We start from the raw sequence: 18,123 nt of genomic DNA on the forward strand, positions 1-18,123 counted from the left end.
CGTACCTACAGTATATGAATCTTCACTATCCTAAATGTATTGGCCATAAATATGAGACGACCTACGCGTCCAATGTCACCTATTTAAGTACGCAAATGTGGAATGCATTACCAAAAGCAGTGAAAACGATACATGACCATCTACAATTCAGGTGAACTTTGAAGACCTATCTATCTGTTTTGTAAGGCCTACCCTGCTGTTTCTGATTAGCAGCCTCAACACTGCACTGATTTAAAAGACACTGTTATTTCTTATATCTTTGCCATTTATTGTTCCCATTTACCCCTACCTTCCCTTACCCTGATTCTATTTGTATTTTTTTAACATTGACCGTATTGGAGCTCCCAAATACGGTGACTTGTAAGCCACATTGTGCCTGCTGATGTGTGGGAAAATGGGGGGATACAAATGCTGCAAATAAATAAATAAATAAATAAAGATATACTGTGCTAGATTCTGTAAATGGAGCTGAAAGACGGGGGCCAAAATGATGTGCGCTAAGCTAGTATTCTTCTGTAAAGGGCGCTCTGCGTGGAACAACTTTTGCAGAATGTTAGCTTAAGAGCGTGTTTCGCAACTAATTTCCAGCGCAAACATTTATGTAACTGCTGGCAGTTAGGTGCACAAAAGAAGGTATTCTATAACATCATGTCTAATTTCTGGGAATGTCCCTGACCCGCCCATGCCCCTCCCATGGCCACGTCCCCTTTGAAGTTACACGCTATGAAATTCAGGCACGTCCTAATTACTGCCAATTAAGGGGTCCTTTTACTAAACAGTTGGCATTTCTATTTTTGTAGCAGCGGTGCTTACCTTACTGCCAGGTTAGCATGGTAGCCCTAGCAGCCACCTCAATGGGTGGCGGTAATTGCTCCCCCCTGAAATGGCCAAGAAAAAAAAAAAAAAAAGACAGCCTTTTACCTGCTGCGTTAGTAGGTGACCTCAGCGTGCATCAAAAACACACGTTGATGCTAAAACAAGGCCCCCCTTTACCTCAGCTTAATAAAAAGACCCCTAAGTGATTAACACCAATTATTGATTGTTGGCGCCTAATTAGCTAATTGGTTTAAATGCCGATCTGCTCCCAAATTTGTGCACCCAACTTTGGGCGACCTATATAGAATCCAGCGGAATATGCATGCTTTTTATTCACCACTGCCTTTACTTGTTTAGCCACAGAAAAATTAATCCCAGTTCACTAGGTTCTCTACCTAGTCATCAGAATACACCCAGTCAGTCAGGTTTTCAGGATACCCACAATAAACATTGATGGAGTAAGTCTGCACACAATGGAAATAAATTTGCATGCACTCTCTCATACATATTCAAGGTGGGTATCCTGAAAACCTGATTGGCTAGGTGAGTCCCAAGGACTGGGTTTATTTATTTATTTGTAACATTTGTATCCCACATTCCCCCACCCATTAGCAGGCTCAATGTGGCTTACAAAATACCGTAAAGGCGAACGCCAAGTCCGGTAGGGGTAAACAAATATAGATTGAAATAGGGGTCAGGTAAGGTTAGGGTATAAGGTACAATAAGGGTCAACGATAATAAGGAATATATAATGTCCAATACGATCTAAGGTTATGTTGTGTTGCACAGTTGAAGCATTTAAGTAGGGTCAGTGGGATAGGCCTTGCAAAACAGGTAAGTCTTTAATGATCTCCTGAAGTTAAGATGGCCGTAAATTGTTTTCACAGTCTTTGGTAGTGCATTCTGCATTTGTGTGCCTAAATAGGAGAAATTTGATGCATAGGTTGATTTCTATCTGAGTCCTATGCAGCTCGGATAGTGGAGGTTCAAATAGGTACGTGATGTACTAGTTCTATTTTTGGTCGGAAGATCTATCAAGTCAACCATGTTGAGAAACCGTATAACAGACACATAAAATACCTGCTGTTATTATGGCCATTAGCTGAGTTCACTACTGCATTTAGGGGTCCTTTTACTAAGGTGCGCTGAAAAATGGCCTGCGGTAGTGCAGGCGCGTGTTTTGAGCACGTGCAGATCCATTTTTCAGCACACCTGCAAAAAAATGCCTTTTTAAAATTTTTGCCGAAAACGGATGTGTGGCAAAATCAAAAGTGGCGCGCGTCCATTTTGGGTCCGAGACCTTACCGCCAGCCATTGACTTAGCGGTAAAGTCTCACGCGGTAAACCGGGTGGTAATGACCTACGCGCGTCCAATGTCACTTGGCGCGCTTAGCAGACATGCGCCAGAAAATGAAAATTATTTTTCGAATGTGCGTACTGGACGCACTCCAAAAATAAAATTACAGCAAGAATCACGCGGTAGCTGGGCGGTAACTCCATTTTGGTGCGTGTAGATGCTTATGTGGCTTAGTAAAAGGGCCCCTTAAGAAGGCAACTAGACGAAGAAAGCATTTGCTTTAAATTACCCTATTCAAACTCTTCTGCTAGAGACTCTGGGCCCATTATTCAAAAAAAGCTGAGTTCCTAAATGTACGCTCCTATTAGCCCTATATTCAGCCAAACTTAGGAGCCTATGTTTTTATCTGAAAATTTAGCTTAAATTTAGGAGCGTAAAAAGTTATGCTCATAAATTTAGGCCTAGTGCTAAAAATTAGTGCTAAGCCCCTAACTTTTTTCTGTACCATAAATCTGCCCCTTTAGTCACCCACTTTTTATGCTCCTAAATTTAGGAGTTTAGTGAAATTGTGAGTACAAATGTCTGCATTCAGCCCTAGTAAGTTTTCAAAGATGCCAAGTTAGGAGCATAAATTATTTGAAAACCAGTCCCTCTGTTTTCAGGATGTATTAAAGCTTGTGTTTCTTTCATATTAAATACTTCTGAGATATATAGGCTAAAATATAATCATTCAAGAGAAGAAAATTTCTTTGTGTGTGCTCTAACTCCAAGAAGACAAACTATAATGTTTACCTCTAGCAGGATCTTGCTATAGTGATACATTTCATGCAGTCTTATTTAACGCCAGGGTAGCACGTTCCTACCTGACATGAGCCAATCCTGGTCCGGTCCGGAGGGACGCTAAGGAATGCTAATTGCTCTGATGTGCTTACCCAAGTTTTTAAATATAACTATTTCCAGAACATACTTCAGAACTGCATCAGAATGAAGGGGATATAAAAACCCAAGAAAGTCTAATTCTGTGCAATATGAACAAGTTTTTAACCTGTGTGAAAGGAGAAGCCTACTCTGGTTTCAGGTAAGACATTCCAGCTGGAATGAACTTTCCTAGGAGAAAGGAATTTCACATTGTTTAGGCCTGGCAGTGCAGATGAATGGTTAGAGTCATTAATCCGAAGACCTCAGTTTGATTCCCTCAGCCACCTACCACACTATGCTGTGTAACCTTCAGTTAAGTTATAACCTTCTTTTTGCTGAGACTGACTATAAGCCCTTCTAGGCAGGAACACCATCACATCATTTTGTTTACTGCTGTGGATTATTATTATTAATATGCCTTAATGCAAAGTTCTGATGAAAGCTATAACCATGTGATCCACCCAATGAACTGATGGCATTTATCACTGGATACCGCATGAGGTTGGCTAAAAATGAATAAATAAAAACCAACTATGGAGTCAGCATATTTACTGCCAGACCATGTTTTCCTCCTCCCAACCTCCCTTAGTAAGCCATAGATCTGAGACACTGATGCAACTAGTTACCTGTTTTGAGGCTGGGACTGAAATCTCGGCTAGTGCTGGGAGGCTGGAAGGCCTCTGGGGCTGTCTGTGCTGGAAGGGTTCGATATGGAGGAGGAGTCAACTCTTCATCACCAGAGAAACTCCTCCGCAGCCCACCTGTCATGGGCAGGCTCGTCAAACTGACAGGCTTCTTCCCAACTGGCATCTTCCTCTCTAAATATCAAGCCAGACTATGGTAAGCTTTCACTTAAACCTTAGGGGAAAAGTTCATCAGAGAATGAAAAATTAAAGACCCTGTATCGAATGGTGATAAACAGGACTGTGGTCTCAACCTCAGCTAGCATTTTACAAAATAAAATGCTGTTTGATGCACAAAGCAAATTAAGTTAGTCCTTACTATTATGATTTGAACAAGTTTCCTACTCAAATAGCTAAATTTTTTTATTTTTATTTCTAGAGAATGTTAGATAGGGATCCAGAATTACATCTTAATATTTTGGGATCAGAAAATTAAAATGTGACATTTCAGCTGTGGTGCTTCTCTACCACACTCCAAAATATCCCCTTGAAAAACAAATTTTGGGCCCTGTTTACTAAGCCGCGGTATAGGCGCATTAACATTTTTAATGCGCGTTAACCATGTACGTGCGTTAACTGTGTATGCGCCTACAATATCCCTATAGGCGCCTGCACGGTTAACGCACGCGCTAATTGTAGGCGTGTTAAAAATGCTAACGCGCCTTAGTAAACAGGGCTCTTAGGGCTCCAATTGGAAAGAGGAGAAAAAAATCCCGGCAGATTTCTATTCTACTTGACATTTTACAGACCAGATGATTCATTTTCCCCGAATACAGGTCGAAAGCTATACGCATATATTATTATCACTAAACACACTATGACTTACTTTTACTTTTTTTTATTTTCACCTCTTATTACTAGAAGTCTCCTATGAAAAACATGCTGCATGGTTCATTACGTTCCCCCCCCCCCCAAAACCAAATTAAATAAATCCGTTCCTTTAATGGGCTACTATGAAGGTCTCCAACAGTTCTACCTTACAAGGTTTCCTCTTTATAACAAATTTTAATTATAACAAAAGTGTAGTTCCCTAATTTAATTCTAGTATTGCTTTTTTCAAAGCAGTCAAAATTATCAGTAACACTCTTATAAAATTTTACTGCTTCCTAACCTGTTTGTTATAAAGAGGATCTATTAAACCTTAGAATTAATATGTTTTTAGCTAGTCAACAGCAATTATTAAGTGCTAAAGAAGCAGTTCAGGCCTTTTTCTCCCAAAACATTTACATATCATATTAGTACTTTTTCAAAATAACAATCTTTGCCTAATTCTGCATATTAAAATATCAGTAATCAGACATGCAGCATCGCAGAGTGAGCCCAATCATTAGGGATTATAGAACTAACTGTAGAAATCTGGTCAAATCATTGAAGTGATCAGTGAACAAAATTATGCACTAGAAACACCGCCTGCTAAAATGCAAAGCAGAACACTTTGTAATTCCACACTTAACAGTGCCAGACTGGCAGCTTTTCACATATTGTATATTACAGGGTATGCTTAGAAGCCATGAAGTTGATATTGTGTGCAGTGCAGTACAGACCATGCAATGCAAAATCCAATATTTGTTTCTCCAAAACAAATTGGAATGTTGAAAACATTCATAGGATTAGACCCACAAAAGTCCACAGATCCCTGATTAATATAGGTTTTTTTTGTTTACCAAACTTGCACTACTACAAACCCAACCTGCAAAGACTGAAGATCAATATGCAGCCTAACGCTAAATAATCAAAGATAACAGTTTCTTCTCCATACCATTTTCAAATGGAACATATTAACTATTAGATGCCAAAAGACATCCTAGAGAGGCATATTTTCAAAGCACTTAGCCTTCCAAAGTTCCACAGAAACCTATGGAACTTTGGAAGGCTAAGTGCTTTGAAAATATGCCTCTATGTATTCTACAGGCACAATAAATACCAACCTAGCAAGCATACTAGATGCGCATGGGATCAGTCCGAAACAAGAGTGATGGGCATAGAAATAGATACATTTCTGTGAATAATAAAGTGGAAAAGAGAAATTTGATGCACAGTAAAGGATCTAGGAATACCACTGCTGCTACCAACCAACCAACCACGAACAAGCCTCCCACCCTCTCCTCAGAAAAAGAGTAGAAAAGATGAACATCCTCTCATTTTTAGTCAAAGGATCCATTGTTCTCTTCCCAAAAGGGAAGGGGAAAGGAGGGGCCCCTCCCCCCAATTCTGCATGCCAACATAACTACCACCAGAACTAGTGAATAACTCGGATCTACATTAGGAGAAGCTGTACTCAGAAGATTGCCTGGTCTTTTCTGGAGAATATTCTGAACCTTTGAAAACAGTTGGTGCTTTAAGGAGTGTATGACTGGGAACATGCCACCAACTAAACTGCGTCAGTCAATCATAGCGCACTCATCTTATAGAAATGTCCACCTAAACTACACTATTTCAAGTACAAAGTTGTTGCACATGCACGAACAAAGTAAAATGTTAACACTGTAAAGCTGCATCATTTCTCCAAGTGCACAGCTTTCTTTCTGGAGCTTCGGTATACAGAATAGAAAATCTTTACTGCCCATCAACCTTGCGTGATGAATTTCTAACATCACAGCTTAATTTTCCTCTAGCCCAACTCAAACAAAACTTGGAGAAGTAGCAGTGAGCCCTCACTGCTGGTCATGATGGAGCAACCCTCCAACCCCCCACCCCAACTATGACAAGAGTAATACAATAGCATCTGCAGAAATCCAATGCTAAACATGGATCAAATGCATGCAGCAAACACAGAAACTTGTTGAAATTCTGCCAGCAGTAGAAGAATGCACCACACGAACATGAACTCTGCATTTCCAGCAGTGCAATGTTAGCAAACCAACTTTTGTAAGTGGTCAATGACATGGCCGTGCTATTATCTTGGGTGAAATGGGGAGCAAATGGCAAAAGATGGATATAATCTTGACCTGGAAGATCTGTTTTTTTGCATTTCTATCATGTCGCTGTCCTCAAGGGCCTTTCTTTTTACCCTCAGAAATCCATTATTAGTTTTGGACAGCTTAGGTGATCTATGACTCATAGAAAATATATAATTTGCTGGTGGAACATATACCAGAAAAATTAAACAAAATTCACAAATTCTCTTTCCACAATTCACATAGGAATGTCAGGTTTTAGCACACTTTTGTTTTAAGTCTTCATTCTGCATTTTCTACAAACTTTACGTTTTACTGTTAGGATGGTACAGTTTGGCACTCTCTACCTTGCAAGCACAAAAATAATTTACTAGCTATTATACCAGTAAAATAAATGAAACCAGGTTAACAAAATCCTCTGTTAACTTTTTAGATCCAAGCAAATGCACACAAGTACATCTTTTGACCCACTTTTCTTCTGTCCTTTGTACTGCTGTGACTTCGTCTTCTTCTTCTGCTTTGATACAGTAGATGGGACTTCTCTCATAGCTGAAAAACACGTAAACAACAAAAAGAAAAGAAAAGATCAATTTATTATGTATTTCATTACTCTGCAATCTAAAGCTGAGAATATTGCATCAGAATAACATGAAAATATTGAAGCTGCTGCCAAGTATGTTAGTTCTTCTCTAGATGGTTTGAACTAACATTTAGGGCTACTATAAAATGACTTTACAGATCCGGATCACGTCTTTTACTACAACATACTGGACTGGGCTAGAAAGTGTGAGGAACATGAAGAGGAATTTGGACAAGTTGGCTAGACTAGTCATTGTGTGCAGTGGAATAAGCTGGACAATCCAGAGAAGATTATGTTGTCGAGGGGATATGAACAGGCAAAAAAAGTCACAAATATTAAATGAAACTGGTAGGCGCTTTATTTATTTTTTGTTACATGTGTACCCCGCGCTTTCCCACTCATGGCAGGCTCAATGCGGCTTACATATTGTATTCAGGTACTTATTTGTACCTGGGGCAATGGAGGGTTAAGTGACTTGCCCAGAGTCCCAAGGAGCTGCCTGTGCCTGAGGTGGGAATCGAACTCAGTTCCTCAGGACCAAAGTCCACCACCCTAACCACTAGGCCACTCCTCCACTGTTGCTACTATTTGAGATTCTACATGGAATGTTGCTATTCCGCTAGCAACATTCCATGTAGAAGTCGGCCCTTGCAGATCACCAATGTGGCCGCGCAGGCTTCTGCTTCTGTGAGTCTGACGTCCTGCACGTCAGACGTCAGACTCACAGAAACAGAAGCCTGCGCAGCCTTCTACATGGAATGTTGCTAGTGGAATAGCAACATTCCATGTAGAATCTCCAATAGTAGCAACATTCCATGTAGAATCTCCAATAGTATCTATTTTATTTTTGTTACATTTGTACCCCGCACTTTCCCACTCATGGCAGGCTCAATACGGCTTACATGGGGCAATGGAGGGTTAAGTGACTTGCCCAGAGTCACAAGGAGCTGCCTGTGCCTGAGGTGGGAATTGAACTCAGTTCCTCAGTTTACGACAAGCACTCTGATCATAAGGATCATCGCTTCCATAGCTGCTCTGTAGATCTGCTTAGCTCACTTGGGACACATCTTGTGAACCTCTTGCCACACCTGTACAGTAACCAGCACTGCATCCATATACTTTTTAGTAAAGGACAATATGATTGTAAAGTAAAAGTGTTCTGAAGGGTCCTCCTGGCTTATATCTAAGCAAGATCTGAAATTTACAGCAACAGTAGTTGCTCTGTACGATAGGATTTAGTATATCTTAGAATGACATCCTCATGGAAGAACAGATTTTTTCATAGGTAAAAAAATATGTCAACACAAAAAAAAAAACAACAAAAAACAAACAACGTGAAAACGGTTTCCCATGCATGTAGCTAAAAAGGAAACACATTTTATGAGATTTTATAAGACTGTATGTTCTTTACTCCCCCCACCCCCTATGAAAAAGGGGTGGGCAAAGGGCATGGAAAGCAGAGTGCTTGTTCATACTTTAACATGTGTATTTCGCTCTTGCTTAATACTAGATTGCAAATCTTTTATTTATTTATTTATTTGGGATTTATTAACCACCTTTATGAAAAGTTTCAACCTAGGTGCTGTACAACAGATATTGCTTCACAAAGCATAAACGATGGGGACTTTCTGAAAATGAATATACAAGTCTGCTGGGACACATTAATCAGAGACCTGTAAGCTGACTGGGAACTTTTAAAATTGCCTCCTAAGAGGAGCTTCATGGTAAATGGCTTAACTGAAAACCTTTGATCACCTAAGGCTTGTCATTACAGTGTGCATTGCAAAGCCTCACGTGTGCCATTAACAATAGATTACTGCAATGCCCTTTATCTTCGGACGTCAAAGACCAGGATGAGGGCTTTGCAGTTAGTACAACATGCTGCTGCCAGGTTGGTTACTGGTGTGTCAAGGGTAATGCACATTACACCAATCTTGAAAGAGCTCTATTGGCTGCCAGTTCAGTATAGAGTGCAGTTTAAAGGTCCTCTGTCTAGTTCATCAAGTTACGTATTTGACTGCCCCAAAGTATTTGAAGGATAGCTTTGTTTTGTATCATCCTAGCAGGTGTCTGAACTCAGAGACTGCAATGCGTCTATCCTTTTATACAGTTGTTAACATACAATATTGTGAGGCGAGATATGCTGCTTTTTAAGTAGCTGGGACACTGATGTGCAATGCATTGGTGGGGCAGTTGCATTTGTGTGGAGGTATTTATTTATTGCATTTGTATCCCACATTTTCCCACTCATTTGCAGGCTCAATGTGGCTTACAGAGTCTTGTTATGGTTTTGCCATTCCAGGATATTAGATATGATTAGTGATGTAAAAGTGTTAAATAGGGAAAGAAGAAAAGGTTTAGGTGGATAAATAAAGAGATTAAAGAAATTAGACTGTCGTAGCTAGGCGAGTTGGCGAGGTGATTTAGTAGGTTATGAGTTTTCTTTGTAAGCCTTGTTGAAGAGATGTGTCTTCAGAGATTTTCGAAAGTTGGTTATTTCTTCGATAGTTTTCAAGGTAGTAGGTAATGCATTCCACAACTGCCTGCTCATGTAAGAGAAGGTAGTTGCATGCATCAGCTTGTATTTTAGTCCTTTGTAGCTGGGGAAGTGTAGATTCAAAAATTTGCGCAATGATCTTTTGGCATTTCTGGGCGGCAAGTCCACGAGGTTTAGCATATAGGTTGGGGCGTCTGCGTGGATGATTTTGTGAACAATCGTGCAGACCTTGAATGTGATGCGTTCCTTAAGTGGGAGCCAATGAAGTTTCTCTCTTAGGGTTTTGCACTTTCATATTTAGTTTTTCCAAATACGAGTCTGGCGGTGGTATTTTGGGCTGTTTGAAGTTTTTTGATGTTCTGTTCTTTGCATCCAGCATACAATGCATTGCAGTAGTCCAGGTGACTCAGTACCATTGATTGTACCAGGGAACGGAAGACGTATCTCGGGAAGAAAGGTTTTACTCTTTTGAGTTTCCACATGGACTGGAACATCTTTTTCGTTGTGTTCTTCACGTGGGCATCGAATGGCTCTTGAAAACCTATTTATTGTCGAATCCTTTATGTAAGGAAGGTATGATGCAGTGGGTGCAGTTTTAGTGCTTTTTATTGATATGTTTTGTGAGAATTAGCACTTTTTTATATTGTATTAGTCAAGAGAGATAGTATTTTAATGTCTTTGTATTATTTGATACTTGCATTTTATGCTTTGTCTGTTTTTTTTTTGTAAACCGCTTAGTTCTAAGCGGTATAAAAATTTTGAAAATAAATAAAAAGAAATAAATGGGACCTGATTTATCAAAAGGTTTTCTAGACAGTCTTGAAATCTATGAATATCTATCTACCTCAAGAGAAAGAGAGAAAAAAAGCGAAGGCACAACAGAATATGAAAAAAAGAACAACAGTTGGGACTTTATTTCAGAACCTCTACAGTAGGTTTAAAAATTCCAACAGCGAGATCAACTGTGACATTAAGATATGCTTCATTTGACAGAACAAAACATTTATAGCAGTAATTTATCCACAACTTACTTGGTGGTGCTGGGGGCTGTAACTGGTACCCAGTTAACTGGCACCAGGCAACAGGATAGAGGTCTGGAGACTCACAATCTACCCACTGGTCATACTCGTCTTCCCAGCCATCAAAGTGTATCCGTAAAAGACGATGGATAATGCGGGTTACCGTGGCTACACAGACCAGCCGTGGTTCCATGAGGTCTACGGCCTCCAGTTTCATTCCAACACGAAAGCCATGGTTAGGAACTTCCTACAATGTCACAGCAAAATGCATAGAGAAAAATGGATCTGTCTGTGCTGGAGTGACAGTAAATTTAGCAACAGAAACCCCTAGTGCTCAACAGCAACACCACCAAGAGGGGCATAATCGAAAGGGGCGCCCAAGTTTTCCTGAGGGCGTCCTCGCGAAGGGGCGGAGAAACCCGTATTATTGAAACAAGATGGGCGGCCATCTTTTGTTTCGATAATACGGTCAGGGACGCCCAAATCTCAACATTTAGGTCGACCTTAGAGATGGTCGTCCCCGGTTTTCAGCTATAATGGAAACCGAGGAAGCCCATCCGAGAAACGACCAAATCCAAGGCATTTGGTCATGGGAGGAGCCAGCAGTTGTAGTGCACTGGTCCCCCTTACATGCCAGGACACCAACCGGGCACCCTAGGGGGCACCGTAGTGGACCTCAGAAATTGCTCCCAGGTGCATAGCTCCCTTACCTTGGGTGCTGAGCCCCCCAAAACCCACTCCCCACAACTGTACACCACTACCATAGCACTTATGGGTGAAGGGGGGCACCAACATGTGGGTACAGTGGATTTCTGGTGGGTTTTTAAGGGCTCACATTTACCACCACAAGTGTAACAGGTAGGGGGGGATGGGCCTGGGTCCGCCTGCCTGAAGTGTACTGCACCCACTAAAACTGCTCCAGGGACCTGCATACTGCTGTCAGGGAGCTGGGTATGACATTTGAGGCTGGCAAAAAATATTTTTAAAGTTTTTTTTTTTAAGGGTGGGAGGGGGTTAGTGACCACTGGGGGAGAAAGGGGAGGTCATCCCCGATTTCCTCCGGTGGTGATCTGGTCAGTTTGGGCACCTTTTTGAGGCTTGATCGCAAGAAAAAAATGGACCAAGTAAAGTCGGCCAAGTGCTCGTCAGGGACGCCCTTCTTTTTTGCATTATCAGCCAAGGACGCCCATGTGTTAAGCACACCCCAGTCCCACCTTCGCTATGCTTACGACACGCCCCCAGGAACTTTGGTCATCCCCGCAGTTGAGGGCGCCCAAAATCGGCTTTCGATTATGCCGATTTGGGCAACCTTGGGAGAAGGATGCCCATCTCCCGATTTGTGTCGAAAGATGGGTGCCCTTCTCTTTCGAACATGAGCCCACAAGTCATCTAATAATAACCTCACTTACATTTAAAGCAGCTCTCGGGATGTATGCAGACGAACAAAATGCGGCTAGCTTCTGTTTTTATCCTACATTTTCCCAAGTTTTGCCCTTTTAATTTTTAGGGTTGTTTTAATAGAAACTTTTTAAAGCATGCTGTTGCATTTTAATGTGTACTAATCAACTTTAACGCACATTAAATTGTTGGTTAGTGCATGTTAAATCAATTTGGCACATACTAACAAATACACATCCCTAGCTCTTATATATGATTTGCTAGTTCTGGCTCACAGACATGCAGCAGGCATCATGAAGTCAAACCAAGTACTTAATTTGAAAAATGGTCACAGAAGCAATGACCTATTTTCTTTCACTTATGTCCTGGAATTGTTTGAAATGTTTTAACCAATAGAACTGAAAAAAAAAATGATTCACTTCTTTCTCTGGCAACAACTGGAATCACTAGTAAGAGTCGATATATTTCACTAATCATGATCTACTCCACAAGTATGTATCAGATACAGCATTTCCTAAACAGAACTATCTTCTATTACTTTCAACAAGAAAACAGTTTAAGGAAAAACGTAGTGCTCTGAAATCATGAGAAAATGAGTACAATTAACAAGCAGAGGTATACACAATTTTATTCTGGTTGTCACAGTTGTGTTGGTAAAAGGTTGGAAAACTATACATTGCTTACATGGTACTGCTTATTCAGCAGACAATGAGTTAAAGCCAGGATTATAACCTCTATTTTTCCCCTTCCAAGCAAGGTACAACAGTCTGCTGAGATAAAGTTCTCAGGGCAGTTGCGCTTATGTGCAAGTAAGATCCAATTAAAAAAGTTGTTAACGACTCAGGATCCTTTTACTAAGCTGCGGGGAAAAGGTCCCTGCAGTAGTGGGCGGGGGTTGTTTTCCCGGCATATCAGGGCTCTTTTTACCACAGTGGGTAAAAAGCCCCACCCCCAAAAAAATGGCCATGCTGTAAGATAACTCTTACCATGTAACCATGTGGTGGGGAGCGCTTACTGCCACCCACTGAGGTATCGGTAAGGGCTCCCACAGTAACCGGGCAGGAAACGGTGATGCCTGATTACCACTGGGTTAGTGCCATGCTATTAAAAAAAAAAAGTTCCGTCACAATAGAAATGGTGCACACTGGAGCCGGAACTACCGCTGGCGGTAGTTCAAGGACAGTGTGCGGTAAGCCTGCGCTGGGCTTACCACCACTTTGTAAAATGGCCCCATATTTCTTTGTGCAGGCTTTCTTTTCAGGGATGTAAGTTATGTTAACAAATGATAACGCAATTCCATTTTGGTGTGAAAAGGCTTTGTAACTTGCTTTTGAGTATCAGAATTTTGAATGGTATTAAGTAAATCAGGAAATGATAATAAATGACTAGCACCTTCTAGCTTCCTATCCTATAGGTCTTTTAGGGCAATGCTCCCTTCCAACAGCAAGGTGGTCTTCTTAGTCACCGCCGTAACCAGGGGAGCCCACCCTGGGAAGCTGTAATGTCTCTTTCTTTTGTGGAACTAACTGGCAGAAGTGAGCCGTGGTCTTCCCACTTTCAGCCCCATGTCCAGCGAGACCCATTCTGCTGTAATCAGGTCCTGAACATCTGGATGCATCGGCAAGATCTTAGAAGGCCCTCTAAGCACCCTCATGATCGACAAAGATTGAACTCCTGACACTGAAGCAGAAGGCCCCTCAAGCCTCAGAAATAAGAGTACTGAGCTTCTCTTTATGAAACCACCTCAGTACTTTCGGATCATCCCCCTCCTCTAACGGCTCCTTCAGCGATGGCTTCTCTGAACAGACTGAGGCCATATTAGATAACTAGTAAAAAAAGCCCCGTTTCTGATGCAAATGAAACGTGGGCTAGCAAGGTTTTCTTCTGTGTGCATGTGGGAGTGTGTGTGTCCCTGCCCTCTGCCCTCTCTCCCCTCCCCCCTCTGAGTCCTTCACTGTTACAGAGAGAGCGATTTGATTTCGTGCTTTGCTGTGTTTTCCTTCACTGTGTTACGGAGAGAGCGAGGGCGGGGCAGACACTCATGGGGAAACCGGATCTCTCTCCCCCTTCACACTTCCGGCTGGAGGCTTCATAGAACGTTGGTGGTGACTTTTATATATAGAGATGAGGGAAAAGCAGAGATAGCCTCATTTGCCCACTCCTGGAGGTCTAAACAAGATCTCTTAGGAGGCGGAAGGGCAGTGGGGCGAGAAACTGACACACCTTTAAGCAGCTCTGACTGTCCCTGCTTCAGTAAATAGGCCTGGTGTAAGAGCAATGTAAACCCTGGAGAAAACAAAGATCTCAATGCAGATGAATGCTCTGTCGGGCCCTGTGCTCAGAGTATGATTAGCCAGAGACTGCTTTCTCATTACCAGTCGGCCCTGACAAAATGGTGTCTGTTCCCACACTTTTCTGCATCAAAATGCATGCCGGCTCTGCCAGAGAGCCCGAAGACCCTGGCATATTCAATGCTGCGCCAAATCCGAAAATGTGCTGCCAATGTTTCCTCCGAATCCTACAGGATGTGGAGATGTCAGCAGGTCCCACAGCGGGAACACCACTTAACTGCCTCTGTGGGAGTTGCCATTAACCTCTACTGGCAGAAGTGCAGCCCAACGCAGTCCCAAGCGGTGAGTCAGGATCCCTCACCTGCATGAAGTAGAACTTGTAAGTCCTCTTTCTTTCTTTTATTTTATTTTTTTAATTTTTAGAAGTCTTTATTGAACTTATTTTGATACATAACAAAGTATAAACATCATGAAACACATCTAGATTGAAACAGAAGTATTAGTACATAAATGAGCAATGACCATAATTCGTATCAAGTCTAACTGAGATCCCCAGATAACTTCAACTTTTTCAAGTTTATACAGAAACTACCCCCACCTGGCCTAGCCCCCCCCCCACCCTACAGCCCCCCTCAACACCTCCCTCCCCCCTTACCATGCTATAAAACTCCTTCCTGTGGTTCAGTCCAGTGACACTCCCCCCTACCCAACATTCAGGAATGGCAACCATATTCTCTCCCACCTAGGCAAGATCTTAGATTTAACTGCTGTCATTCTCTCCATCTCACACATATATCGTAGCTTGGTGAGCCAGCGTACCAGTGATGGCACTAAGGGCGACTTCCAACTCTGAGCCAGATTTACTCTTGCTGCCTGTAGGGCTCCCCTCGCCAGAAGCCATTCATGTTCTCTGAGGCCTTCTGGTCGCTGTCCCAGTATGAATACTAGTGGATGCCACCGTACAGGTCTACCAACCCATTTTTGAAGACGCGCCTGCACCGCCTTCCAATACGCTTTAGCCTTTGGACATGTCCACCATAGGTGTCCCATTGTACCCACAGCACCACATTTCCTCCAACAACTGTCAGGAACTTGCACAAACATATGGTGCAAACGCGCCGGAGTGAGGTACCAGCGGAAGAACACTTTAATTGCATTCTCTTTCATAGACACCGACCTCGCAGAGTGCATAATCCCCCTTTCCAGCTGTAACCATTTTTCATCCGTTAAAGTGAAATCTAATTCCTGCTCCCACCTTCTCCTATGCAACAATGAAGGCTTTTGGTGTGCTACCAAGGCCGCATATAAAAAGGTGATCATACCCCTTGTACTCTGATGCTGCACACACACCTCTTCCATTGGGTGTGTTTCCCTCTTAAGACAAGCTACATAGTCAGGCCCTCTCAAGAAATGTCTCAGTTGCAAATAAACATAATAACCACTTTGCCGCAGCCGGAAATCCTCCCTCAGGGCGTCAAAGGAAACCAAATCTTCTCCTACATGCAACTGACCCATCATTTCCAATCCGGCTTCCGCCCAGCGCTCAAGAACAGGGCTTCCAATGCTCGGTCCAAACAACGGGTTGTCGGCTATGGGTGCCAAACCAGAAACAGGTGGTTGACGTTCAGTAAACATGCGATCCCAATAGTAAAAGGTGGCTTGTACAGTCGGAGGAAACTGATCAACCCGCCCTCTATATTTGTTGGGTAACCACATTAAATTACCCAGCCTGCGGGACCCCACCATAGCTTGTTCAAGATGTACCCAGAGCTTGTGGTCTTCCCCCCTGAACCACTCTACCGCCGACCTAGCCTGAGCAGCCCAATAGTACCAACACAAATTCGGCACTGACAGACCGCCAAGATTCTTACTCCGATACAAAATAGCCCGTGCCAGACGGGGTCTCTTCTGGTTCCATATAAAGCGTAACAGGCGATCCTGCAAACTTGACAAGAAAGACCGAGGCAACCTCAAGGGAAGGACCTGGAAGAAGTACAATAGCCGAGGTAAGATATTCATTTTAATCGCCGCTATCCGGCCTAGCCAAGACAGTCCCATATGAGACCATCTATCCAAATCACTGTAAATCGCCTTCTGAAGTACCGGGTAGTTAACAGAAAACAATTCCGACTGTACTGCAGGAATCTGTACCCCTAGATATTGTATAGATCTAGTTGACCACTTAAAGACATATGACGCTTGCAGCGTTTCGCACACTCTTAACGGCACCCCCACCGCCATGCCCTCCGACTTGTTAGCATTAAGCTTATAGCCTGAGACTCGCGAGTAACCCTCTATTTCCTTTAATAGGTTAGGCAATGAGGTTAACGGGTTAGTTAGAGACAATAGCACGTCGTCCGCAAATAACGCGATTTTATGTTCCTGCCCCCTCACCTCAACCCCCGATATGTTCACGTTCTCTCGAATGGCTGCCGCCAGTGGCTCCATCGCCAGGGCAAACAGCAATGGAGACAACGGACAACCCTGTCGGGTGCCCCTCCCCAGCAAAAACGCACCCGAATTCCCACCGTTAACCCTGACACATGCCTGTGGTTGAGTGTAAAGCGATTGGATCCAAGATCTAAATAAGGGCCCAATTCCAAATTTGTGCAGCACCCCATCCAAGAACCCCCAATGGACTCGGTCGAAGGCCTTCTCCGCGTCCAAACCCAGCAACACCAACGGACAGGCCCGCAACCGAGCCCAGTGCATCAAGTCCAGGGTTCGGCGCACATTCGGCGCACATTGTCTCTTCGGCACGAATCCCACCTGATCCGGGTGGATCAAGGTAGGCAACAACTCCCCCAGACGATTAGCAAGCACTTTAGCCAAGATTTTTACATCCGTGTTCAAAATTGATATGGGGCGATAGGAAGCACATTCCGTGCTATCCTTTTGAGGCTTAGGTATTACCGCCACCCAGGCTTCTAACATAGTTCTAGGTAGTGTCTGCCCGTCTCTAACCGAATTGATAACCAATGTCAAGCAAGGCGCCAGTTCTCGCGCAAACTTCTTGAAAAATTCATTAGTAAAGCCGTCCAAACCTGGCGCCTTGCCCGTTGGCAAGGCCTTAATAACCTGCAACACCTCTTTTAATTGCACCGGGTCGTCCAATTCTCTTCTCTGCTTTTCGGATAGTACAGCCAGTCCTCTATCAGCTAAGTATTGGTCTATCCCCCCAACCTGCACGGCAGCATCCTCCCTGTATAGAGACTCATAAAACTGGGCAAAGCGCTCCCTAATCTGGGCAGATTTATGTAACATTGTCCCATTCACATCTTTCACACGCACAATGTGTCTATCAGCTCTCAGCTTTCTTAATTTCCTAGCCAACAACCTCCCAGGCTTATTAGCCCCTTCATAATACACCTGTTTCAATCGTGCATGGACAAACTTCAAGCTCTCCTCATGTAACGCAGTCAACTCCAATCTCACATCTTGCAGCTTACGATAGTCAGATACCCGACCTGACGCCCTGTATTTTATTTCTAAATCTCCAATTTGCGCCATACATTTCAGCAAGCGCTCCTTATGGGCCCTATTTCTGTGACTGGCACACTTAATAAAATGTCCTCGCGCTACCGCTTTAAAAGCATCCCATACAGTGCTCAAAGCTGGTCCCGAGTCCATATTGATCTCAAAGTACTCCTTCAGGACCGGGAGGAAATCCGCTACAATCTGAGGGTCCTGCAACAAGCAGTTGTTAAATGACCACCTTCGGTCCCTT

General features: G+C 42.9%; 1 protein-coding gene across 1 annotated transcript in view; it reads right to left on the reverse strand.

Annotated features, from left to right (window-relative positions):
* MBTD1 (mbt domain containing 1) overlaps positions 1 to 18,123 on the reverse strand; it is a 109,153-nt gene that overhangs the window by 24,693 nt on the left and 66,337 nt on the right. The window contains exons 16-17 of the mRNA XM_030206862.1: positions 10,720 to 10,954; positions 7,083 to 7,160 (exon numbers count right to left, since the gene is read on the reverse strand). Of these exons, the coding sequence (XP_030062722.1) occupies positions 7,083 to 7,160; positions 10,720 to 10,954 (313 nt within the window). The remainder of the gene's footprint in view (positions 1 to 7,082; positions 7,161 to 10,719; positions 10,955 to 18,123) is intronic.

This window comes from Microcaecilia unicolor, chromosome 6 (assembly GCF_901765095.1).
Source record: "Microcaecilia unicolor chromosome 6, aMicUni1.1, whole genome shotgun sequence".
Taxonomy (NCBI): Eukaryota; Metazoa; Chordata; class Amphibia; order Gymnophiona; family Siphonopidae; genus Microcaecilia; species Microcaecilia unicolor.